The 26976-nt window shown below is 56.2% G+C and overlaps 1 protein-coding gene across 4 annotated transcripts in view; it reads right to left on the bottom strand.

Annotated features, from left to right (window-relative positions):
* CCDC24 (coiled-coil domain containing 24) overlaps positions 1-20077 on the bottom strand; it is a 50138-nt gene extending 30061 nt beyond the window's left edge. The window contains exons 1-3 of one of the 4 annotated variants that reach the window (XM_075287851.1): positions 20051-20077; positions 18910-19079; positions 12278-12435 (exon numbers count right to left, since the gene is read on the bottom strand). In XM_075287851.1, coding sequence (XP_075143952.1) covers positions 12278-12435; positions 18910-19065 — 314 coding nt within the window. In that variant the 5' untranslated portion in view covers positions 19066-19079; positions 20051-20077. Of the gene's footprint in view, positions 1-12277; positions 12436-18909; positions 19961-20050 lie in introns of those variants that run through there. The other 3 variants (XM_075287849.1, XM_075287850.1, XM_075287852.1) reach the window with 3 other exon arrangements.
* Positions 20078-26976: the final 6899 nt, after the last annotated feature.

Genomic DNA, 26976 nt, shown 5'->3' with positions numbered 1-26976 from the left:
TGGGGGGGCACTGTCTGTAGGGGTGACGTGCAGTGTCCCTGTCTGGATGGGGGGGCACTGTCTGTAGGGGTGACGTGCAGGGTCCCTGTCTGGATGGGGGGGGCGCTGTCTGTAGGGGTGACGTGCAGTGGGGGGGCGCTGTGTGTAGGGGTGACGTGCAGTGGGGGGGCGCTGTCTGTAGGGGTGACGTGCAGGGTCCCTGTCTGGATGGGGGGGGCGCCGTCTGTAGGGGTGACGTGCAGTGTCCCTGTCTGGATGGGGGGCGCTGTCTGTAGGGGTGACGTGCAGTGTCCCTGTCTGGATGGGGGGCGCTGTCTGTAGGGGTGACGTGCAGTGTCCCTGTCTGGATGGGGGGCACTGTGTGTAGGGGTGACGTGCAGTGTCCCGGTCTGGATGGGGGGGCACTGTCTGTAGGGGTGACGTGCAGTGTCCCTGTCTGGATGGGGGGGCGCTGTGTGTAGGGGTGACGTGCAGTGTCCCGGTCTGGATGGGGGGGCACTGTCTGTAGGGGTGACGTGCAGTGTCCCTGTCTGGATGGGGGGGCGCTGTCTGTAGGGGTGACGTGCAGTGTCCCTGTCTGGATGGGGGGCTGTCTGTAGGGGTGACGTGCAGTGTCCCTGTCTGGATGGGGGGGCGCTGTCTGTAGGGGTGACGTGCAGTGTCCCGGTCTGGATGGGGGGCACTGTCTGTAGGGGTGACGTGCAGTGTCCCGGTCTGGATGGGGGGCAGTGTCTGTAGGGGTGACGTGCAGTGTCCCGGTCTGGATGGGGGGGCGCTGTCTGTAGGGGTGACGTGCAGTGTCCTGGTCTGGATGGGGGGCACTGTCTGTAGGGGTGACGTGCAGTGTCCCTGTCTGGATGGGGGGGGGGCACTGTCTGTAGGGGTGACGTGCAGTGTCCCGGTCTGGATGGGGGGCGCTGTCTGTAGTGGAGACGTGCAGGGTCCCTGTCTGGATGGGGGGGGGCTGTCTGTAGGGGTGACGTGCAGTGGGGGGGCGCTGTGTGTAGGGGTGACGTGCAGTGTCCCGGTCTGGATGGGGGGGGCACTGTCTGTAGGGGTGACGTGCAGTGTCCCTGTCTGGATGGGGGGCGCTGTCTGTAGGGGTGACGTGCAGTGTCCCTGTCTGGATGGGGGGGGCACTGTCTGTAGGGGTGACGTGCAGTGTCTCGGTCTGGATGGGGGGGCGCTGTCCGTAGGGGTGACGTGCAGGGTCCCGGTCTGGATGGGGGGGCGCTGTCTGTAGTGGAGACGTGCAGGGTCCCTGTCTGGATGGGGGGGGGCTGTCTGTAGGGGTGACGTGCAGTGGGGGGGCACTGTGTGTAGGGGTGACGTGCAGTGTCCCGGTCTGGATTGGGGGGCGCTGTCTGTAGGGGTGACGTGCAGTGGGGGGGGCGCTGTGTGTAGGGGTGACGTGCAGTGTCCCGGTCTGGATTGGGGGGCGCTGTCTGTAGGGGTGACGTGCAGTGTCCCGGTCTGGATGGGGGGCGCTGTCTGTAGGGGTGACGTGCAGTGTCCCTGTCTGGATGGGGGGCGCTGTCTGTAGGGGTGACGTGCAGTGTCCCGGTCTGGATGGGGGGGGCGCTGTCTGTAGGGGTGACGTGCAGTGTCCCGGTCTGGATGGGGGGCGCTGTCTGTAGGGGTGACGTGCAGTGTCCCGGTCTGGATGGGGGGGCGCTGTCTGTAGGGGTGACGTGCAGTGTCCCGGTCTGGATGGGGGGGCGCTGTCTGTAGGGGTGACGTGCAGTGTCCCGGTCTGGATGGGGGGCGCTGTCTGTAGGGGTGACGTGCAGTGTCCCGGTCTGGATGGGGGGGGCACTGTCTGTAGGGGTGACGTGCAGTGTCCCTGTCTGGATGGGGGGGCACTGTCTGTAGGGGTGACGTGCAGTGTCCCTGTCTGGATGGGGGGGCACTGTCTGTAGGGGTGACGTGCAGGGTCCCTGTCTGGATGGGGGGGGGCGCTGTCTGTAGGGGTGACGTGCAGTGGGGGGGCGCTGTGTGTAGGGGTGACGTGCAGTGGGGGGGCGCTGTCTGTAGGGGTGACGTGCAGGGTCCCTGTCTGGATGGGGGGGGCGCTGTCTGTAGGGGTGACGTGCAGTGTCCCTGTCTGGATGGGGGGCGCTGTCTGTAGGGGTGACGTGCAGTGTCCCTGTCTGGATGGGGGGCGCTGTCTGTAGGGGTGACGTGCAGTGTCCCGGTCTGGATGGGGGGGGGCGCTGTCTGTAGGGGTGACGTGCAGTGTCCCTGTCTGGATGGGGGGCACTGTGTGTAGGGGTGACGTGCAGTGTCCCGGTCTGGATGGGGGGGCACTGTCTGTAGGGGTGACGTGCAGTGTCCCTGTCTGGATGGGGGGGCGCTGTGTGTAGGGGTGACGTGCAGTGTCCCGGTCTGGATGGGGGGGCACTGTCTGTAGGGGTGACGTGCAGTGTCCCTGTCTGGATGGGGGGGCGCTGTCTGTAGGGGTGACGTGCAGTGTCCCTGTCTGGATGGGGGGCTGTCTGTAGGGGTGACGTGCAGTGTCCCTGTCTGGATGGGGGGGCGCTGTCTGTAGGGGTGACGTGCAGTGTCCCGGTCTGGATGGGGGGCACTGTCTGTAGGGGTGACGTGCAGTGTCCCGGTCTGGATGGGGGGCAGTGTCTGTAGGGGTGACGTGCAGTGTCCCGGTCTGGATGGGGGGCGCTGTCTGTAGGGGTGACGTGCAGTGTCCTGGTCTGGATGGGGGGCACTGTCTGTAGGGGTGACGTGCAGTGTCCCGGTCTGGATGGGGGGGCGCTGTCTGTAGGGGTGACGTGCAGTGTCCTGGTCTGGATGGGGGGGCACTGTCTGTAGGGGTGACGTGCAGTGTCCCTGTCTGGATGGGGGGGGGCACTGTCTGTAGGGGTGACGTGCAGTGTCCCGGTCTGGATGGGGGGCGCTGTCTGTAGTGGAGACGTGCAGGGTCCCTGTCTGGATGGGGGGGGGCTGTCTGTAGGGGTGACGTGCAGTGGGGGGGCGCTGTGTGTAGGGGTGACGTGCAGTGGGGGGGCGCTGTCTGTAGGGGTGACGTGCAGTGTCCCGGTCTGGATTGGGGGGCGCTGTCTGTAGGGGTGACGTGCAGTGTCCCTGTCTGGATGGGGGGGCGCTGTCTGTAGGGGTGACGTGCAGTGTCCCTGTCTGGATGGGGGGCGCTGTCTGTAGGGGTGACGTGCAGTGTCCCTGTCTGGATGGGGGGCGCTGTCTGTAGGGGTGACGTGCAGTGTCCCGGTCTGGATGGGGGGGGCGCTGTCTGTAGGGGTGACGTGCAGTGTCCCTGTCTGGATGGGGGGCACTGTCTGTAGGGGTGACGTGCAGTGTCCCGGTCTGGATGGGGGGGCGCTGTCTGTAGGGGTGACGTGCAGTGTCCCGGTCTGGATGGGGGGGCACTGTCTGTAGGGGTGACGTGCAGTGTCCCTGTCTGGATGGGGGGGCGCTGTCTGTAGGGGTGACGTGCAGTGTCCCGGTCTGGATGGGGGGCTGTCTGTAGGGGTGACGTGCAGTGTCCCGGTCTGGATGGGGGGGCGCTGTCTGTAGGGGTGACGTGCAGTGTCCTGGTCTGGATGGGGGGCACTGTCTGTAGGGGTGACGTGCAGTGTCCCTGTCTGGATGGGGGGGGGCACTGTCTGTAGGGGTGACGTGCAGTGTCCCGGTCTGGATGGGGGGCGCTGTCTGTAGTGGAGACGTGCAGGGTCCCTGTCTGGATGGGGGGGGGCTGTCTGTAGGGGTGACGTGCAGTGGGGGGGCACTGTGTGTAGGGGTGACGTGCAGTGTCCCGGTCTGGATTGGGGGGCGCTGTCTGTAGGGGTGACGTGCAGTGGGGGGGCGCTGTGTGTAGGGGTGACGTGCAGTGTCCCGGTCTGGATGGGGGGGGCACTGTCTGTAGGGGTGACGTGCAGTGTCCCTGTCTGGATGGGGGGGGCACTGTCTGTAGGGGTGACGTGCAGTGTCCCGGTCTGGATGGGGGGCGCTGTCTGTAGGGGTGACGTGCAGTGTCCCGGTCTGGATGGGGGGCGCTGTCTGTAGGGGTGACGTGCAGTGTCTCGGTCTGGATGGGGGGGCGCTGTCCGTAGGGGTGACGTGCAGTGTCCCGGTCTGGATGGGGGGGGGGCTGTCTGTAGTGGAGACGTGCAGTGTCCCGGTCTGGATGGGGGGGGGCTGTCTGTAGTGGAGACGTGCAGGGTCCCTGTCTGGATGGGGGGGGGCTGTCTGTAGGGGTGACGTGCAGTGGGGGGGCACTGTGTGTAGGGGTGACGTGCAGTGTCCCGGTCTGGATTGGGGGGCGCTGTCTGTAGGGGTGACGTGCAGTGGGGGGGCGCTGTGTGTAGGGGTGACGTGCAGTGTCCCGGTCTGGATTGGGGGGCGCTGTCTGTAGGGGTGACGTGCAGTGTCCCTGTCTGGATGGGGGGGCGCTGTCTGTAGGGGTGACGTGCAGTGTCCCTGTCTGGATGGGGGGGCGCTGTCTGTAGGGGTGACGTGCAGTGTCCCGGTCTGGATGGGGGGCGCTGTCTGTAGGGGTGACGTGCAGTGTCCCTGTCTGGATGGGGGGCGCTGTCTGTAGGGGTGACGTGCAGTGTCCCGGTCTGGATGGGGGGGGGCGCTGTCTGTAGGGGTGACGTGCAGTGTCCCGGTCTGGATGGGGGGCGCTGTCTGTAGGGGTGACGTGCAGTGTCCCGGTCTGGATGGGGGGGCGCTGTCTGTAGGGGTGACGTGCAGTGTCCCGGTCTGGATGGGGGGGCGCTGTCTGTAGGGGTGACGTGCAGTGTCCCGGTCTGGATGGGGGGCGCTGTCTGTAGGGGTGACGTGCAGTGTCCCGGTCTGGATGGGGGGGGCACTGTCTGTAGGGGTGACGTGCAGTGTCCCTGTCTGGATGGGGGGGCACTGTCTGTAGGGGTGACGTGCAGTGTCCCTGTCTGGATGGGGGGGCACTGTCTGTAGGGTTGACGTGCAGGGTCCCTGTCTGGATGGGGGGGGCGCTGTCTGTAGGGGTGACGTGCAGTGTCCCTGTCTGGATGGGGGGGCACTGTCTGTAGGGGTGACGTGCAGTGTCCCTGTCTGGATGGGGGGGCACTGTCTGTAGGGGTGACGTGCAGTGTCCCTGTCTGGATGGGGGGGCGCTGTCTGTAGGGGTGACGTGCAGTGGGGGGGCGCTGTGTGTAGGGGTGACGTGCAGTGGGGGGGCGCTGTCTGTAGGGGTGACGTGCAGGGTCCCTGTCTGGATGGGGGGGCACTGTCTGTAGGGGTGACGTGCAGGGTCCCTGTCTGGATGGGGGGGGCGCTGTCTGTAGGGGTGACGTGCAGTGTCCCTGTCTGGATGGGGGGGCACTGTCTGTAGGGGTGACGTGCAGGGTCCCTGTCTGGATGGGGGGGGCGCTGTCTGTAGGGGTGACGTGCAGTGTCCCTGTCTGGATGGGGGGGCACTGTCTGTAGGGGTGACGTGCAGTGTCCCTGTCTGGATGGGGGGGCACTGTCTGTAGGGGTGACGTGCAGTGTCCCTGTCTGGATGGGGGGGGCACTGTCTGTAGGGGTGACGTGCAGGGTCCCTGTCTGGATGGGGGGGGCGCTGTCTGTAGGGGTGACGTGCAGTGGGGGGGCGCTGTGTGTAGGGGTGACGTGCAGTGGGGGGGCGCTGTCTGTAGGGGTGACGTGCAGGGTCCCTGTCTGGATGGGGGGGGCGCTGTCTGTAGGGGTGACGTGCAGTGTCCCTGTCTGGATGGGGGGCGCTGTCTGTAGGGGTGACGTGCAGTGTCCCTGTCTGGATGGGGGGCGCTGTCTGTAGGGGTGACGTGCAGTGTCCCGGTCTGGATGGGGGGGGGCGCTGTCTGTAGGGGTGACGTGCAGTGTCCCTGTCTGGATGGGGGGCACTGTGTGTAGGGGTGACGTGCAGTGTCCCGGTCTGGATGGGGGGGCACTGTCTGTAGGGGTGACGTGCAGTGTCCCTGTCTGGATGGGGGGGCGCTGTCTGTAGGGGTGACGTGCAGTGTCCCTGTCTGGATGGGGGGCGCTGTCTGTAGGGGTGACGTGCAGTGTCCCGGTCTGGATGGGGGGCACTGTCTGTAGGGGTGACGTGCAGTGTCCCGGTCTGGATGGGGGGCAGTGTCTGTAGGGGTGACGTGCAGTGTCCCGGTCTGGATGGGGGGCGCTGTCTGTAGGGGTGACGTGCAGTGTCCTGGTCTGGATGGGGGGCACTGTCTGTAGGGGTGACGTGCAGTGTCCCGGTCTGGATGGGGGGGCGCTGTCTGTAGGGGTGACGTGCAGTGTCCTGGTCTGGATGGGGGGCACTGTCTGTAGGGGTGACGTGCAGTGTCCCTGTCTGGATGGGGGGGGGCACTGTCTGTAGGGGTGACGTGCAGTGTCCCGGTCTGGATGGGGGGCGCTGTCTGTAGTGGAGACGTGCAGGGTCCCTGTCTGGATGGGGGGGGGCTGTCTGTAGGGGTGACGTGCAGTGGGGGGGCGCTGTGTGTAGGGGTGACGTGCAGTGGGGGGGCGCTGTCTGTAGGGGTGACGTGCAGTGTCCCGGTCTGGATTGGGGGGCGCTGTCTGTAGGGGTGACGTGCAGTGTCCCTGTCTGGATGGGGGGGGCGCTGTCTGTAGGGGTGACGTGCAGTGTCCCTGTCTGGATGGGGGGCGCTGTCTGTAGGGGTGACGTGCAGTGTCCCTGTCTGGATGGGGGGCGCTGTCTGTAGGGGTGACGTGCAGTGTCCCGGTCTGGATGGGGGGGGCGCTGTCTGTAGGGGTGACGTGCAGTGTCCCTGTCTGGATGGGGGGGCGCTGTCTGTAGGGGTGACGTGCAGTGTCCCGGTCTGGATGGGGGGCTGTCTGTAGGGGTGACGTGCAGTGTCCCGGTCTGGATGGGGGGGCGCTGTCTGTAGGGGTGACGTGCAGTGTCCTGGTCTGGATGGGGGGCACTGTCTGTAGGGGTGACGTGCAGTGTCCCTGTCTGGATGGGGGGGGGCACTGTCTGTAGGGGTGACGTGCAGTGTCCCGGTCTGGATGGGGGGCGCTGTCTGTAGTGGAGACGTGCAGGGTCCCTGTCTGGATGGGGGGGGGCTGTCTGTAGGGGTGACGTGCAGTGGGGGGGCACTGTGTGTAGGGGTGACGTGCAGTGTCCCGGTCTGGATTGGGGGGCGCTGTCTGTAGGGGTGACGTGCAGTGGGGGGGCGCTGTGTGTAGGGGTGACGTGCAGTGTCCCGGTCTGGATGGGGGGGGCACTGTCTGTAGGGGTGACGTGCAGTGTCCCTGTCTGGATGGGGGGGGCACTGTCTGTAGGGGTGACGTGCAGTGTCCCGGTCTGGATGGGGGGCGCTGTCTGTAGGGGTGACGTGCAGTGTCCCGGTCTGGATGGGGGGCGCTGTCTGTAGGGGTGACGTGCAGTGTCTCGGTCTGGATGGGGGGGCGCTGTCCGTAGGGGTGACGTGCAGTGTCCCGGTCTGGATGGGGGGGGGCTGTCTGTAGTGGAGACGTGCAGTGTCCCGGTCTGGATGGGGGGGGGCTGTCTGTAGTGGAGACGTGCAGGGTCCCGGTCTGGATGGGGGGGCGCTGTCTGTAGGGGTGACGTGCAGTGTCCCGGTCTGGATGGGGGGCTGTCTGTAGGGGTGACGTGCAGTGTCCCGGTCTGGATGGGGGGGCGCTGTCTGTAGGGGTGACGTGCAGTGTCCTGGTCTGGATGGGGGGCACTGTCTGTAGGGGTGACGTGCAGTGTCCCTGTCTGGATGGGGGGGGGCTGTCTGTAGGGGTGACGTGCAGTGGGGGGGCACTGTGTGTAGGGGTGACGTGCAGTGTCCCGGTCTGGATTGGGGGGCGCTGTCTGTAGGGGTGACGTGCAGTGGGGGGGCGCTGTGTGTAGGGGTGACGTGCAGTGTCCCGGTCTGGATGGGGGGGGCACTGTCTGTAGGGGTGACGTGCAGTGTCCCTGTCTGGATGGGGGGGGCACTGTCTGTAGGGGTGACGTGCAGTGTCCCGGTCTGGATGGGGGGGGGCTGTCTGTAGTGGAGACGTGCAGTGTCCCGGTCTGGATGGGGGGGGGCTGTCTGTAGTGGAGACGTGCAGGGTCCCGGTCTGGATGGGGGGGGCGCTGTCTGTAGTGGAGACGTGCAGGGTCCCTGTCTGGATGGGGGGGGGCTGTCTGTAGGGGTGACGTGCAGTGGGGGGGCACTGTGTGTAGGGGTGACGTGCAGTGTCCCGGTCTGGATTGGGGGGCGCTGTCTGTAGGGGTGACGTGCAGTGGGGGGGCGCTGTGTGTAGGGGTGACGTGCAGTGTCCCGGTCTGGATTGGGGGGCGCTGTCTGTAGGGGTGACGTGCAGTGTCCCTGTCTGGATGGGGGGGGCGCTGTCTGTAGGGGTGACGTGCAGTGTCCCTGTCTGGATGGGGGGGCGCTGTCTGTAGGGGTGACGTGCAGTGTCCCGGTCTGGATGGGGGGCGCTGTCTGTAGGGGTGACGTGCAGTGTCCCTGTCTGGATGGGGGGCAGTGTCTGTAGGGGTGACGTGCAGTGTCCCGGTCTGGATGGGGGGCGCTGTCTGTAGGGGTGACGTGCAGTGTCCCGGTCTGGATGGGGGGGGCGCTGTCTGTAGGGGTGACGTGCAGTGTCCCGGTCTGGATGTGTAGGGGTGACGTGCAGTGTCCCGGTCTGGATGGGGGGGCGCTGTCTGTAGGGGTGACGTGCAGTGTCCCGGTCTGGATGGGGGGGCGCTGTCTGTAGGGGTGACGTGCAGTGTCCCGGTCTGGATGGGGGGGCGCTGTCTGTAGGGGTGACGTGCAGTGTCCCGGTCTGGATGGGGGGGGCACTGTCTGTAGGGGTGACGTGCAGTGTCCCTGTCTGGATGGGGGGGCACTGTCTGTAGGGGTGACGTGCAGTGTCCCTGTCTGGATGGGGGGGCACTGTCTGTAGGGGTGACGTGCAGGGTCCCTGTCTGGATGGGGGGGGCGCTGTCTGTAGGGGTGACGTGCAGTGTCCCTGTCTGGATGGGGGGGCACTGTCTGTAGGGGTGACGTGCAGTGTCCCTGTCTGGATGGGGGGGCACTGTCTGTAGGGGTGACGTGCAGTGTCCCTGTCTGGATGGGGGGGCGCTGTCTGTAGGGGTGACGTGCAGTGGGGGGGCGCTGTGTGTAGGGGTGACGTGCAGTGGGGGGGCGCTGTCTGTAGGGGTGACGTGCAGGGTCCCTGTCTGGATGGGGGGGCACTGTCTGTAGGGGTGACGTGCAGGGTCCCTGTCTGGATGGGGGGGGCGCTGTCTGTAGGGGTGACGTGCAGTGTCCCTGTCTGGATGGGGGGGCACTGTCTGTAGGGGTGACGTGCAGGGTCCCTGTCTGGATGGGGGGGGCGCTGTCTGTAGGGGTGACGTGCAGTGTCCCTGTCTGGATGGGGGGGCACTGTCTGTAGGGGTGACGTGCAGTGTCCCTGTCTGGATGGGGGGGCACTGTCTGTAGGGGTGACGTGCAGTGTCCCTGTCTGGATGGGGGGCACTGTCTGTAGGGGTGACGTGCAGTGGGGGGGCGCTGTGTGTAGGGGTGACGTGCAGTGGGGGGGCGCTGTCTGTAGGGGTGACGTGCAGGGTCCCTGTCTGGATAGGGGGGGCGCTGTCTGTAGGGGTGACGTGCAGTGTCCCTGTCTGGATGGGGGGCACTGTCTGTAGGGGTGACGTGCAGTGGGGGGGCGCTGTGTGTAGGGGTGACGTGCAGTGGGGGGCGCTGTGTGTAGGGGTGACGTGCAGTGGGGGGCGCTGTGTGTAGGGGTGACGTGCAGTGGGGGGCGCTGTGTGTAGGGGTGACGTGCAGTGGGGGGCGCTGTGTGTAGGGGTGACGTGCAGTGGGGGGCGCTGTGTGTAGGGGTGACGTGCAGTGGGGGGGGGCGCTGTGTGTAGGGGTGACGTGCAGTGGGGGGGCGCTGTCTGTAGGGGTGACGTGCAGTGGGGGGCGCTGTCTGTAGGGGTGACGTGCAGTGGGGGGCGCTGTGTGTAGGGGTGACGTGCAGTGGGGGGCGCTGTGTGTAGGGGTGACGTGCAGTGGGGGGCGCTGTGTGTAGGGGTGACGTGCAGTGGGGGGCGCTGTGTGTAGGGGTGACGTGCAGTGGGGGGCGCTGTCTGTAGGGTTGACGTGCAGTGGGGGGCGCTGTCTGTAGGGGTGACGTGCAGTGGGGGGCGCTGTGTGTAGGGGTGACGTGCAGTGGGGGGCGCTGTGTGTAGGGGTGACGTGCAGTGGGGGGCGCTGTGTGTAGGGGTGACGTGTAGTTGGGGGGCGCTGTGTGTAGGGGTGACGTGCAGTGGGGGGCGCTGTCTGTAGGGGTGACGTGCAGTGGGGGGCACTGTGTGTAGGGGTGACGTGCAGTGGGGGGCGCTGTGTGTAGGGGTGACGTGCAGTGGGGGGCGCTGTCTGTAGGGGTGACGTGCAGTGGGGGGGCGCTGTGTGTAGGGGTGACGTGCAGTGGGGGGCGCTGTGTGTAGGGGTGACGTGCAGTGGGGGGCGCTGTGTGTAGGGGTGACGTGCAGTGGGGGGCGCTGTCTGTAGGGGTGACGTGCAGTGGGGGGGCGCTGTGTGTAGGGGTGACGTGCAGTGGGGGGGCGCTGTGTGTAGGGGTGACGTGCAGTGGGGGGCGCTGTGTGTAGGGGTGACGTGCAGTGGGGGGCGCTGTGTGTAGGGGTGACGTGCAGTGGGGGGCGCTGTGTGTAGGGGTGACGTGCAGTGGGGGGCGCTGTGTGTAGGGGTGACGTGCAGTGGGGGGGCGCTGTGTGTAGGGGTGACGTGCAGTGGGGGGGCGCTGTGTGTAGGGGTGACGTGCAGTGGGGGGGCGCTGTCTGTAGGGGTGACGTGCAGTGGGGGGGCGCTGTGTGTAGGGGTGACGTGCAGTGGGGGGCGCTGTGTGTAGGGGTGACGTGCAGTGGGGGGGCGCTGTGTGTAGGGGTGACGTGCAGTGGGGGGGCGCTGTCTGTAGGGGTGACGTGCAGTGGGGGGCGCTGTGTGTAGGGGTGACGTGCAGTGGGGGGCGCTGTGTGTAGGGGTGACGTGCAGTGGGGGGCGCTGTGTGTAGGGGTGACGTGCAGTGGGGGGCGCTGTGTGTAGGGGTGACGTGCAGTGGGGGGGTGCTGTGTGTAGGGGTGACGTGCAGTGGGGGGGCGCTGTGTGTAGGGGTGACGTGCAGTGGGGGGGCGCTGTGTGTAGGGGTGACGTGCAGTGGGGGGCGCTGTCTGTAGGGGTGACGTGCAGTGGGGGGGCGCTGTCTGTAGGGGTGACGTGCAGTGGGGGGGCGCTGTGTGTAGGGGTGACGTGCAGTGGGGGGCGCTGTGTGTAGGGGTGACGTGCAGTGGGGGGGCGCTGTGTGTAGGGGTGACGTGCAGTGGGGGGCGCTGTCTGTAGGGGTGACGTGCAGTGGGGGGCGCTGTCTGTAGGGGTGACGTGCAGTGGGGGGGCGCTGTGTGTAGGGGTGACGTGCAGTGGGGGGCGCTGTGTGTAGGGGTGACGTGCAGTGGGGGGCGCTGTCTGTAGGGGTGACGTGCAGTGGGGGGCGCTGTCTGTAGGGGTGACGTGCAGTGGGGGGGCGCTGTGTGTAGGGGTGACGTGCAGTGGGGGGCGCTGTGTGTAGGGGTGACGTGCAGTGGGGGGGCGCTGTGTGTAGGGGTGACGTGCAGTGGGGGGCGCTGTGTGTAGGGGTGACGTGCAGTGGGGGGCGCTGTGTGTAGGGGTGACGTGCAGTGGGGGGGCGCTGTGTGTAGGGGTGATGTGCAGTGGGGGGGCGCTGTGTGTAGGGGTGACGTTCCTCCAGCCTCGGCCCCGTTGCTGGGAGTTACTCATGTCATGGACTATTGTACAGGCGAGGGAGGCCGCGAGGATTCCCCCCTGAGGGGTCGGGTTGTTCGGGAGACGGAGCGGCCTGCAATGTCAGATGACGCCGCGCCGAGCAGATTGTAAATCTTGTAGAGGAAGGCAGAGCGCAGGATAGCAAGTCAGTCCAGTGTGACCCCAAAATTCATCAAAAATTGGGGGACCCTTCACTGTTCCTGGTAGTAATGGTAAAGAAGGCCTAAGATGGGGGATCAGCGGCCTCTGTAGTCTATGGGAGGAGGCGATGCCAAAATCCAGGGACTCCCAAGAAGAGGGGAAGAGGAGAAGGTTCCGCAGTCACTGAGATTCGGGGGTCGCCATGTTTAACAAACCAGAACATATGGGAGACACACTGACCGTCATGTGACCTTGTAGGGAATTTGGGGTAAGTGGGCTTAGTCTCTGCTCCCCCCACTAGCCATGTATAATACAGGGGACACCCCCATACTCACCGTCCCCGGTGCTGAGCCCTCACACTGAGCAGCAGCAGCCGGATCTCCTGGGTCACCAGATCCTTTATGGCCGGGGGGTCGGAGAGGACGGAGCCGCTGCGGGACGGGGGTCTCGGGATGGAGCGGAGGTCTCGCCACAAATCCAGGAGAACCTCAATCTAGAAGGAGGGAGAAGGTCACAATATATAGGACGACCAAGGAGAGGGTATACAGGGCCAGCCGGACAGTATATACCAGCAGAGAGTATACAGCCGGACACTATATACCAGCAGAGAGTGTACAGCCAGACACTATATACCAGCAGAGAGTGTACAGCCAGACACTATATACCAGCAGAGAGTGTACAGCCAGACACTATATACCAGCAGAGAGTGTACAGCCAGACACTATATACCAGCAGAGAGTGTATACAGGCAGACACTATATACCAGCAGAGAGTGTACAGCCAGACACTATATACCAGCAGAGAGTGTACAGCCAGACACTATATACCAGCAGAGTGTGTACAGCCAGACACTATATACCAGCAGAGTGTATACAGCCGGACACTATATACCAGCAGAGAGTATACAGCCGGACACTATATACCAGCAGAGTGTATACAGCCAGACACTATATACCAGCAGAGTGTATACAGCCGGACACTATATACCAGCAGAGAGTATACAGCCAGACACTATATACCAGCAGAGAGTGTATACAGCCGGACACTATATACCAGCAGAGAGTGTACAGCCAGACACTATATACCAGCAGAGAGTGTATACAGCCGGACAGTATATACCAGCAGAGAGTATACAGCCAGACACTATATACCAGCAGAGAGTATACAGCCAGACACTATATACCAGCAGAGAGTATACAGCCAGACACTATATACCAGCAGAGAGTATACAGCCAGACAGTATATACCAGCAGAGAGTGTACAGCCAGACACTATATACCAGCAGAGAGTGTATACAGGCAGACACTATATACCAGCAGAGAGTATACAGCCAGACAGTATATACCAGCAGAGAGTGTACAGCCAGACACTATATACCAGCAGAGAGTGTACAGCCAGACACTATATACCAGCAGAGAGTGTACAGCCGGACACTATATACCAGCAGAGAGTATACAGCCAGACACTATATACCAGCAGAGAGTGTATACAGCCAGACACTATATACCAGCAGAGAGTATACAGCCAGACAGTATATACCAGCAGAGAGTGTACAGCCAGACACTATATACCAGCAGAGAGTGTATACAGGCAGACACTATATACCAGCAGAGAGTGTATACAGCCAGACACTATATACCAGCAGAGAGTATACAGCCAGACAGTATATACCAGCAGAGAGTGTACAGCCAGACACTATATACCAGCAGAGAGTGTACAGCCAGACACTATATACCAGCAGAGAGTGTACAGCCGGACACTATATACCAGCAGAGAGTATACAGCCAGACACTATATACCAGCAGAGTGTATACAGCCGGACACTATATACCAGCAGAGAGTGTACAGTCAGACACTATATACCAGCAGAGTGTATACAGGCAGACACTATATATCAGCAGAGAGTATACAGCCAGACACTATATACCAGCAGAGAGTGTATACAGCCAGACACTATATACCAGCAGAGTGTATACAGCCAGACACTATATACCAGCAGAGAGTATACAGCCAGACACTATATACCAGCAGAGAGTATACAGCCAGACACTATATACCAGCAGAGAGTGTACAGCCAGACACTATATACCAGCAGAGAGTATACAGCCAGACACTATATACCAGCAGAGAGTATACAGCCGGACACTATATATCAGCAGAGAGTATACAGCCAGACACTATATACCAGCAGAGAGTGTATACAGCCAGACACTATATACCAGCAGAGAGTGTATACAGCCAGACACTATATACCAGCAGAGAGTATACAGCCAGACAGTATATACCAGCAGAGAGTGTACAGCCAGACACTATATACCAGCAGAGAGTGTATACAGGCAGACACTATATACCAGCAGAGAGTGTACAGCCAGACACTATATACCAGCAGAGAGTATACAGCCAGACACTATATACCAGCAGAGAGTATACAGCCGGACACTATATATCAGCAGAGAGTATACAGCCGGACACTATATACCAGCAGAGAGTATACAGCCAGACACTATATACCAGCAGAGTGTATACAGCCAGACACAATATACCAGCAGAGAGTGTATACAGCCAGACAGTATATACCAGCAGAGAGTGTATACAGCCAGACACTATATACCAGCAGAGAGTGTACAGCCAGACACTATATACCAGCAGAGAGTGTACAGCCAGACACTATATACCAGCAGAGAGTGTACAGCCAGACACAATATACCAGCAGAGAGTATACAGCCAGACACTATATACCAGCAGAGAGTATACAGCCAGACACTATATACCAGCAGAGAGTGTATACAGGCAGACACTATATACCAGCAGAGAGTGTATACAGGCAGACACTATATACCAGCAGAGAGTGTATACAGCCAGACACTATATACCAGCAGAGAGTATACAGCCAGACAGTATATACCAGCAGAGAGTGTACAGCCAGACACTATATACCAGCAGAGAGTGTACAGCCGGACACTATATACCAGCAGAGAGTATACAGCCAGACACTATATACCAGCAGAGTGTATACAGCCGGACACTATATACCAGCAGAGAGTGTACAGTCAGACACTATATACCAGCAGAGTGTATACAGGCAGACACTATATACCAGCAGAGAGTGTACAGCCAGACACTATATACCAGCAGAGAGTATACAGCCAGACACTATATACCAGCAGAGAGTATACAGCCGGACACTATATATCAGCAGAGAGTATACAGCCAGACACTATATACCAGCAGAGAGTGTATACAGCCAGACACTATATACCAGCAGAGAGTATACAGCCAGACAGTATATACCAGCAGAGAGTGTACAGCCAGACACTATATACCAGCAGAGAGTGTATACAGGCAGACACTATATACCAGCAGAGAGTGTACAGCCAGACACTATATACCAGCAGAGAGTATACAGCCAGACACTATATACCAGCAGAGAGTATACAGCCGGACACTATATATCAGCAGAGAGTATACAGCCGGACACTATATACCAGCAGAGAGTATACAGCCAGACACTATATACCAGCAGAGAGTATACAGCCAGACACTATATACCAGCAGAGTGTATACAGCCAGACACTATATACCAGCAGAGTGTATACAGCCAGACACTATATACCAGCAGAGTGTATACAGCCAGACAGTATATACCAGCAGAGAGTGTACAGCCAGACACTATATACCAGCAGAGAGTGTACAGCCAGACACTATATACCAGCAGAGAGTATACAGCCGGACACTATATACCAGCAGAGAGTGTACAGCCAGACACTATATACCAGCAGAGTGTATACAGCCAGACACAATATACCAGCAGAGAGTGTATACAGCCAGACAGTATATACCAGCAGAGAGTGTATACAGCCAGACACTATATACCAGCAGAGAGTGTACAGCCAGACACTATATACCAGCAGAGAGTATACAGCCAGACACTATATACCAGCAGAGAGTATACAGCCAGACACTATATACCAGCAGAGAGTATACAGCCAGACACTATATACCAGCAGAGAGTATACAGCCAGACACTATATACCAGCAGAGTGTATACAGCCAGACACTATATACCAGCAGAGTGTATACAGCCAGACACTATATACCAGCAGAGAGTGTACAGCCAGACACTATATACCAGCAGAGAGTGTACAGCCAGACACTATATACCAGCAGAGTGTATACAGCCAGACACTATATACCAGCAGAGAGTATACAGCCAGACACTATATACCAGCAGAGAGTATACAGCCAGATACTATATACCAGCAGAGAGTATACAGCCAGACACTATATACCGGCAGAGAGTGTACAGTCAGACACTATATACCGGCAGAGAGTATACAGCCGGACAGTATATACCAGCAGAGAGTATACAGCCGGACACTATATATCAGCAGAGAGTATACAGCCAGACACTATATACCAGCAGAGAGTGTATACAGCCAGACACTATATACCAGCAGAGAGTGTATACAGCCAGACACTATATACCAGCAGAGAGTATACAGCCAGACAGTATATACCAGCAGAGAGTGTACAGCCAGACACTATATACCAGCAGAGTGTATACAGCCAGACACTATATACCAGCAGAGAGTATACAGCCAGACACTATATACCAGCAGAGAGTGTACAGCCAGACACTATATACCAGCAGAGAGTGTACAGCCAGACACTATATACCAGCAGAGAGTATACAGCCAGACACTATATACCAGCAGAGAGTGTACAGCCAGACACTATATACCAGCAGAGAGTATACAGCCAGACACTATATACCAGCAGAGAGTATACAGCCAGACACTATATACCAGCAGAGAGTATACAGCCGGACACTATATACCAGCAGAGAGTGTACAGCCAGACACTATATACCAGCAGAGTGTATACAGGCAGACACTATATACCAGCAGAGAGTATACAGCCAGACACTATATACCAGCAGAGAGTATACAGCCGGACACTATATACCAGCAGAGAGTGTACAGCCGGACACTATATACCAGCAGAGAGTATACAGCCGGACACTATATACCAGCAGAGAGTATACAGCCAGACACTATATACCAGCAGAGAGTGTACAGCCAGACACAATATACCAGCAGAGAGTATACAGCCAGACACTATATACCAGCAGAGAGTATACAGCCAGACACTATATACCAGCAGAGAGTATACAGCCAGATACTATATACCAGCAGAGAGTATACAGCCAGACACTATATACCAGCAGAGAGTGTACAGCCAGACACTATATACCAGCAGAGAGTATACAGCCAGACACTATATACCAGCAGAGAGTGTACAGCCAGACACTATATACCAGCAGAGTGTATACAGCCAGACACTATATACCAGCAGAGAGTATACAGCCAGACACTATATACCAGCAGAGAGTGTACAGCCAGACACTATATACCAGCAGAGAGTATACAGCCAGACACTATATACCAGCAGAGAGTGTACAGCCAGACACTATATACCGGCAGAGAGTGTACAGCCAGACACTATATACCAGCAGAGAGTATACAGCCAGACACTATATACCAGCAGAGAGTATACAGCCAGACACTATATACCAGCAGAGAGTGTACAGCCAGACACTATATACCAGCAGAGAGTATACAGCCAGACACTATATACCAGCAGAGAGTGTACAGCCAGACACTATATACCGGCAGAGAGTGTATACAGCCAGACACTATATACCAGCAGAGAGTGTATACAGCCAGACACTATATAACAGCAGAGAGTATACAGCCAGACACTATATACCAGCAGAGAGTGTACAGCCAGACACTATATACCAGCAGAGAGTGTACAGCCAGACACTATATACCAGCAGAGAGTGTATACAGCCAGACACTATATACCGGCAGAGAGTATACAGCCAGACACTATATAACAGCAGAGAGTATACAGCCAGACACTATATACCAGCAGAGAGTGTACAGTCAGACACTATATACCGGCAGAGAGTGTACAGTCAGACACTATATACCAGCAGAGAGTGTACAGCCAGACACTATATACCAGCAGAGAGTGTACAGCCAGACACTATATACCAGCAGAGAGTATACAGCCAGACACTATATACCAGCAGAGAGTATACAGCCGGACAGTATATACCAGCAGAGAGTGTACAGTCAGACACTATATACCAGCAGAGAGTATACAGCCAGACACTATATACCAGCAGAGAGTATACAGCCAGACACTATATACCAGCAGAGAGTATACAGCCAGACACTATATACCGGCAGAGAGTGTACAGTCAGACACTATATACCAGCAGAGAGTGTACAGCCAGACACTATATACCAGCAGAGAGTGTACAGCCAGACACTATATACCAGCAGAGAGTATACAGCCAGACACTATATACCAGCAGAGAGTATACAGCCGGACAGTATATACCAGCAGAGAGTGTACAGTCAGACACTATATACCAGCAGAGAGTATACAGCCAGACACTATATACCGGCAGTAGCAGAGTATACAGCCAGACACTATATACCAGCAGAGAGTATACAGCCAGACACTATATACCAGCAGAGAGTATACAGCCAGACACTATATACCGGCAGTAGCAGAGTATACAGCCAGACACTATATACCGGCAGTAGCAGAGTATACAGCCAGACACTATATACCGGCAGTAGCAGAGTATACAGCCAGACACTATATACCGGCAGTAGCAGAGTATACAGAGGCTTCCCCCGTACGTCTCGGTCTCGGGTTTCAGGCCAATTCTTGGAAAACTCAGAAAATTATTCCAAGAAAATAAATGAATCTTAAAGCAAATTTCTGAAAACTACAAACCTTAACCCTTACTTGTCTGTGAGCAGGGGAGGCTGGCAGAGCTCAGTAATCCCCCACAGCAGCACAGAGGAATAGGTAGTGCTGTATACGACAGCGTTTTATAGATTGTCAGGGTGTGGGGATTCCCTATGGACTATGGCGGAGCCCTCACCTCTGTGTGTAAGTCCAGGCTCAGCTCCACCGCCGCGTCTCCCAGGATCCTCCGGATCTCCGGCCGCTCACTCCGCGGTACCAGATCCTCCACCAGGCGCCAGAGAGAAGGAGGCGGCTCCAACAGATCCCCATGACCGCGGGTCACCGGCAGCATGGCGGCCTCCACCCCTACATCAGTATACAGCGGGGGACAGTCACAACAACGTCGTGTCACCGGGACAGGGCCCCGGACACTGCATATGTGTATAAGGCATTATATATCACAGCTACAGGGGCCCTCCTCACCTTCTCCCGGGGCCCTCCTCACCTTCTCCCGGGGCCCCGCCCCTCTCCTTCTCCCGGGGCCCCTCTCCTCTCCTTCTCCCGGGGCCCCTCTCCTCTCCTCTCCCGGGGCCCCTCTCCTCTCCTCTCCCTCTCCCGGGGCCCCTCTCCTCTCCCCTCCTTCTCCCGGGACCCCTCTCCCCTCCTTCTCCCGGGGCCCCTCTCCTCTCCTTCTCCCGGGGCCCCTCTCCTCTCCTTCTCCCGGGGCCCCTCTCCTCTCCTCTCCTTCTCCCGGGACCCCTCTCCCCTCCTTCTCCCGGGGCCCCTCTCCTCTCCTTCTCCCGGGGCCCCTCTCCTCTCCTTCTCCCGGGACCCCTCTCCTCTCCTCTCCTTCTCCCGGGGCCCCTCTCCTCTCCTTCTCCCGGGGCCCCTCTCCTCTCCTTCTCCCGGGGCCCTCCTCACCTTCTCCCGGGGCCCCTCCCCTCTCCTTCTCCCGGGGCCCTCCTCACCTTCTCCCGGGGCCCCTCTCCCCTCCTTCTCCCGGGGCCCCTCTCCTCTCCTTCTCCCGGGGCCCCTCTCCTCTCCTTCTCCCGGGGCCCCTCTCCTCTCCTTCTCCCGGGGCCCCTCTCCTCTCCTCTCCTTCTCCCGGGGCCCCTCTCCTCTCCTCTCCTTCTCCCGGGGCCCCTCTCCTCTCCTTCTCCCGGGGCCCCTCTCCTCTCCTTCTCCCGGGGCCCCTCTCCTCTCCTCTCCTTCTCCCGGGGCCCCTCTCCTCTCCTTCTCCCGGGGCCCCTCTCCTCTCCTCTCCTCTCCTTCTCCCGGGGCCCCTCTCCTCTCCCCCCCCCCCCCTCCTCTCCCCCCCCCCCCCCTCCTCTCTTCACCTTCTCTCGCTTCGCTGCTTCCGGTTTCAGTTTCCACACAGACTAAACCAAAACCAAACAGTAACTATGGCTACACAGCCACGCCCACACACCAACTCAACCACACCCACAGACACGCCCCTACACAGAGACCAGAGCGCACAGTACAACTTCTCGTGTGTATAGTCAGCGCGCAGTACAACTTCTCGTGTGTATAGTCAGCGCACAGTACAACTTCTCATGTGTATAGTCAGCGCGCAGTACAACTTCTCATGTGTATAGTCAGCGCACAGTACAACTTCTCATGTGTATAGTCAGCGCACAGTACAACTTCTCATGTGTATAGTCAGCGCACAGTACAACTTCTCATGTGTATAGTCAGCGCACAGTACAACTTCTCATGTGTATAGTCAGCGCACAGTACAACTTCTCATGTGTATAGTCAGCGCACAGTACAACTTCTCATGTGTATAGTCAGCGCGCAGTACAACTTCTCATGTGTATAGTCAGCGCACAGTACAACTTCTCATGTGTATAGTCAGAGCGCAGTACAACTTCTCATGTGTATAGTCAGCGCGCAGTACAACTTCTCATGTGTATAGTCAGCGCACAGTACAACTCCTCATGTGTATAGTCAGCGCGCAGTACAACTCCTCATGTGTATAGTCAGCGCACAGTACAACTTCTCATGTGTATAGTCAGCGCGCAGTACAACTTCTCATGTGTATAGTCAGCGCACAGTACAACTTCTCATGTGTATAGTCAGCGCACAGTACAACCTCTCGTGTGTATAGTCAGCGCACAGTACAACTTCTCATGTGTATAGTCAGCGCACAGTACAACTTCTCATGTGTATAGTCAGCGCGCAGTACAACTTCTCGTGTGTATAGTCAGCGCACAGTACAACCTCTCGTGTGTATAGTCAGCGCACAGTACAACTTCTCAAGTGTATAGTCAGCGCACAGTACAACTTCTCATGTGTATAGTCAGCGCACAGTACAACTTCTCATGTGTATAGTCAGCGCGCAGTACAACTTCTCATGTGTATAGTCAGCGCACAGTACAACTTCTCATGTGTATAGTCAGCGCGCAGTACAACTTCTCATGTGTATAGTCAGCGCACAGTACAACTTCTCATGTGTATAGTCAGCGCACAGTACAACTTCTCATGTGTATAGTCAGCGCACAGTACAACTTCTCATGTGTATAGTCAGCGCACAGTACAACTTCTCATGTGTATAGTCAGCGCACAGTACAACTTCTCATGTGTATAGTCAGCGCACAGTACAACTTCTCATGTGTATAGTCAGCGCACAGTACAACTTCTCATGTGTATAGTCAGCGCACAGTACAACTTCTCATGTGTATAGTCAGCGCACAGTACAACTTCTCATGTGTATAGTCAGCGCACAGTACAACTTCTCATGTGTATAGTCAGCGCACAGTACAACTTCTCATGTGTATAGTCAGAGCGCAGTACAACTTCTCATGTGTATAGTCAGCGCGCAGTACAACTTCTCATGTGTATAGTCAGCGCGCAGTACAACTTCTCATGTGTATAGTCAGCGCACAGTACAACTCCTCATGTGTATAGTCAGCGCGCAGTACAACTCCTCATGTGTATAGTCAGCGCACAGTACAACTTCTCATGTGTATAGTCAGCGCGCAGTACAACTTCTCATGTGTATAGTCAGCGCACAGTACAACTTCTCATGTGTATAGTCAGCGCACAGTACAACCTCTCGTGTGTATAGTCAGCGCACAGTACAACTTCTCATGTGTATAGTCAGCGCACAGTACAACTTCTCATGTGTATAGTCAGCGCGCAGTACAACTTCTCGTGTGTATAGTCAGCGCACAGTACAACCTCTCGTGTGTATAGTCAGCGCACAGTACAACTTCTCATGTGTATAGTCAGCGCACAGTACAACTTCTCATGTGTATAGTCAGCGCACAGTACAACTTCTCATGTGTATAGTCAGCGCGCAGTACAACTTCTCATGTGTATAGTCAGCGCGCAGTACAACTTCTCATGTGTATAGTCAGCGCGCAGTACAACTTCTCATGTGTATAGTCAGCGCGCAGTACAACTTCTCATGTGTATATAGTCAGCGCGCAGTACAACTTCTCATGTGTATAGTCAGCGCACAGTACAACCTCTCGTGTGTATAGTCAGCGCACAGTACAACTTCTCATGTGTATAGTCAGCGCACAGTACAACTTCTCATGTGTATAGTCAGCGCACAGTACAACTTCTCATGTGTATAGTCAGCGCGCAGTACAACTTCTCATGTGTATAGTCAGCGCGCAGTACAACTTCTCATGTGTATAGTCAGCGCACAGTACAACCTCTCGTGTGTATAGTCAGCGCACAGTACAACTTCTCATGTGTATAGTCAGCGCACAGTACAACTTCTCATGTGTATAGTCAGCGCACAGTACAACTTCTCATGTGTATAGTCAGCGCACAGTACAACTTCTCATGTGTATAGTCAGCGCACAGTACAACTTCTCGTGTGTATAGTCAGCGCGCAGTACAACTTCTCATGTGTATAGTCAGCGCGCAGTACAACTTCTCATGTGTATAGTCAGCGCACAGTACAACCTCTCGTGTGTATAGTCAGCGCACAGTACAACTTCTCATGTGTATAGTCAGCGCACAGTACAACTTCTCATGTGTATAGTCAGCGCACAGTACAACTTCTCATGTGTATAGTCAGCGCACAGTACAACTTCTCATGTGTATAGTCAGCGCACAGTACAACTTCTCATGTGTATAGTCAGCGCACAGTACAACTTCTCATGTGTATAGTCAGCGCGCAGTACAACTTCTCATGTGTATAGTCAGCGCGCAGTACAACTTCTCATGTGTATAGTCAGCGCGCAGTACAACTTCTCATGTGTATATAGTCAGCGCGCAGTACAACTTCTCATGTGTATAGTCAGCGCACAGTACAACCTCTCGTGTGTATAGTCAGCGCACAGTACAACTTCTCATGTGTATAGTCAGCGCACAGTACAACTTCTCATGTGTATAGTCAGCGCACAGTACAACTTCTCATGTGTATAGTCAGCGCGCAGTACAACTTCTCATGTGTATAGTCAGCGCGCAGTACAACTTCTCATGTGTATAGTCAGCGCACAGTACAACCTCTCGTGTGTATAGTCAGCGCACAGTACAACTTCTCATGTGTATAGTCAGCGCACAGTACAACTTCTCATGTGTATAGTCAGCGCACAGTACAACTTCTCATGTGTATAGTCAGCGCACAGTACAACTTCTCATGTGTATAGTCAGCGCACAGTACAACTTCTCGTGTGTATAGTCAGCGCGCAGTACAACTTCTCATGTGTATAGTCAGCGCGCAGTACAACTTCTCATGTGTATAGTCAGCGCACAGTACAACCTCTCGTGTGTATAGTCAGCGCACAGTACAACTTCTCATGTGTATAGTCAGCGCACAGTACAACTTCTCATGTGTATAGTCAGCGCACAGTACAACTTCTCATGTGTATAGTCAGCGCGCAGTACAACTTCTCATGTGTATAGTCAGCGCACAGTACAACCTCTCGTGTGTATAGTCAGCGCACAGTACAACTTCTCATGTGTATAGTCAGCGCACAGTACAACTTCTCATGTGTATAGTCAGAGCGCAGTACAACCTCTCGTGTGTATAGTCAGCGCACAGTACAACTTCTCATGTGTATATAGTCAGCGCGCAGTACAACTTCTCATGTGTATAGTCAGCGCACAGTACAACTTCTCATGTGTATAGTCAGCGCGCAGTACAACTTCTCATGTGTATAGTCAGCGCGCAGTACAACTTCTCATGTGTATAGTCAGCGCGCAGTACAACTTCTCATGTGTATAGTCAGCGCACAGTACAACCTCTCGTGTGTATAGTCAGCGCACAGTACAACTTCTCGTGTGTATATAGTCAGCGCGCAGTACAACTTCTCATGTGTATAGTCAGCGCACAGTACAACTTCTCGTGTGTATAGTCAGCGCACAGTACAACTTCTCGTGTGTATATAGTCAGCGCGCAGTACAACTTCTCATGTGTATAGTCAGAGCGCAGTACAACTTCTCATGTGTATAGTCAGCGCGCAGTACAACTTCTCATGTGTATAGTCAGCGCGCAGTACAACTTCTCATGTGTATAGTCAGCGCACAGTACAACTTCTCATGTATATAGTCAGCGCGCAGTACAACTTCTCATGTGTATAGTCAGCGCGCAGTACAACTTCTCATGTGTATAGTCAGCGCGCAGTACAACTTCTCATGTGTATAGTCAGCGCACAGTACAACCTCTCGTGTGTATAGTCAGCGCGCAGTACAACTTCTCATGTGTATAGTCAGCGCGCAGTACAACTTCTCATGTGTATAGTCAGCGCACAGTACAACTTCTCATGTGTATAGTCAGCGCGCAGTACAACTTCTCATGTGTATAGTCAGCGCGCAGTACAACTTCTCATGTGTATAGTCAGCGCGCAGTACAACTTCTCATGTGTATAGTCAGCGCACAGTACAACTTCTCATGTGTATAGTCAGCGCACAGTACAACTTCTCATGTGTATATAGTCAGCGCGCAGTACAACTTCTCATGTGTGTAGTCAGCGCGCAGTACAACCTCTCATGTGTATAGTCAGCGCGCAGTACAACTTCTCATGTGTATAGTCAGCGCACAGTACAACTTCTCATGTGTATAGTCAGCGCGCAGTACAACTTCTCGTGTGTATAGTCAGCGCGCAGTACAACTTCTCATGTGTGTATAGTCAGCGCACAGTACAACTTCTCATGTGTATAGTCAGCGCACAGTACAACTTCTCATGTGTATAGTCAGCGCGCAGTACAACTTCTCGTGTGTATAGTCAGCGCACAGTACAACCTCTCGTGTGTATAGTCAGCGCGCAGTACAACTTCTCATGTGTATAGTCAGCGCACAGTACAACTTCTCATGTGTATAGTCAGCGCACAGTACAACTTCTCATGTGTATAGTCAGCGCACAGTACAACTTCTCATGTGTATAGTCAGCGCGCAGTACAACTTCTCATGTGTATAGTCAGCGCACAGTACAACTTCTCATGTGTATATAGTCAGCGCGCAGTACAACTTCTCATGTGTATAGTCAGCGCGCAGTACAACTTCTCGTGTGTATAGTCAGCGCACAGTACAACTTCTCATGTGTATATAGTCAGCGCGCAGTACAACTTCTCATGTGTATAGTCAGCGCACAGTACAACTTCTCGTGTGTATAGTCAGCGCGCAGTACAACTTCTCGTGTGTATAGTCAGCGCGCAGTACAACTTCTCGTGTGTATAGTCAGCGCGCAGTACAACTTCTCGTGTGTATAGTCAGCGCACAGTACAACTTCTCATGTGTATAGTCAGCGCACAGTACAACTTCTCATGTGTATATAGTCAGCGCGCAGTACAACTTCTCGTGTGTATAGTCAGCGCGCAGTACAACTTCTCATGTGTATAGTCAGCGCGCAGTACAACTTCTCATGTGTATAGTCAGCGCACAGTACAACCTCTCGTGTGTATAGTCAGCGCACAGTACAACTTCTCATGTGTATAGTCAGCGCACAGTACAACTTCTCATGTGTATAGTCAGCGCACAGTACAACTTCTCATGTGTATAGTCAGCGCGCAGTACAACTTCTCATGTGTATAGTCAGCGCACAGTACAACCTCTCGTGTGTATAGTCAGCGCACAGTACAACTTCTCATGTGTATAGTCAGCGCACAGTACAACTTCTCATGTGTATAGTCAGAGCGCAGTACAACCTCTCGTGTGTATAGTCAGCGCACAGTACAACTTCTCATGTGTATATAGTCAGCGCGCAGTACAACTTCTCATGTGTATAGTCAGCGCACAGTACAACTTCTCATGTGTATATAGTCAGCGCGCAGTACAACTTCTCATGTGTATAGTCAGCGCACAGTACAACTTCTCGTGTGTATAGTCAGCGCGCAGTACAACTTCTCGTGTGTATAGTCAGCGCGCAGTACAACTTCTCGTGTGTATAGTCAGCGCGCAGTACAACTTCTCGTGTGTATAGTCAGCGCACAGTACAACTTCTCATGTGTATAGTCAGCGCACAGTACAACTTCTCATGTGTATATAGTCAGCGCGCAGTACAACTTCTCGTGTGTATAGTCAGCGCGCAGTACAACTTCTCATGTGTATAGTCAGCGCGCAGTACAACTTCTCATGTGTATAGTCAGCGCACAGTACAACCTCTCGTGTGTATAGTCAGCGCACAGTACAACTTCTCATGTGTATAGTCAGCGCACAGTACAACTTCTCATGTGTATAGTCAGCGCACAGTACAACTTCTCATGTGTATAGCCAGCGCGCAGTACAACTTCTCATGTGTATAGTCAGCGCACAGTACAACCTCTCGTGTGTATAGTCAGCGCACAGTACAACTTCTCATGTGTATAGTCAGCGCACAGTACAACTTCTCATGTGTATAGTCAGAGCGCAGTACAACCTCTCGTGTGTATAGTCAGCGCACAGTACAACTTCTCATGTGTATATAGTCAGCGCGCAGTACAACTTCTCATGTGTATAGTCAGCGCACAGTACAACTTCTCATGTGTATAGTCAGCGCGCAGTACAACTTCTCATGTGTATAGTCAGCGCGCAGTACAACTTCTCATGTGTATAGTCAGCGCACAGTACAACCTCTCGTGTGTATAGTCAGCGCGCAGTACAACTTCTCATGTGTATAGTCAGCGCGCAGTACAACTTCTCGTGTGTATAGTCAGCGCACAGTACAACCTCTCGTGTGTATAGTCAGCGCGCAGTACAACTTCTCATGTGTATATAGTCAGCGCGCAGTACAACTTCTCATGTGTATAGTCAGCGCGCAGTACAACTTCTCATGTGTATAGTCAGCGCGCAGTACAACTTCTCGTGTGTATATAGTCAGCGCGC

The sequence above is a fragment of the Leptodactylus fuscus genome, chromosome 9 (assembly GCF_031893055.1).
Source record: "Leptodactylus fuscus isolate aLepFus1 chromosome 9, aLepFus1.hap2, whole genome shotgun sequence".
NCBI lineage: Eukaryota > Metazoa > Chordata > Amphibia > Anura > Leptodactylidae > Leptodactylus > Leptodactylus fuscus.
The sequence above is the reverse complement of the archived record's forward strand: the minus strand, read 5'-3'. Positions and strand labels throughout refer to the sequence as shown.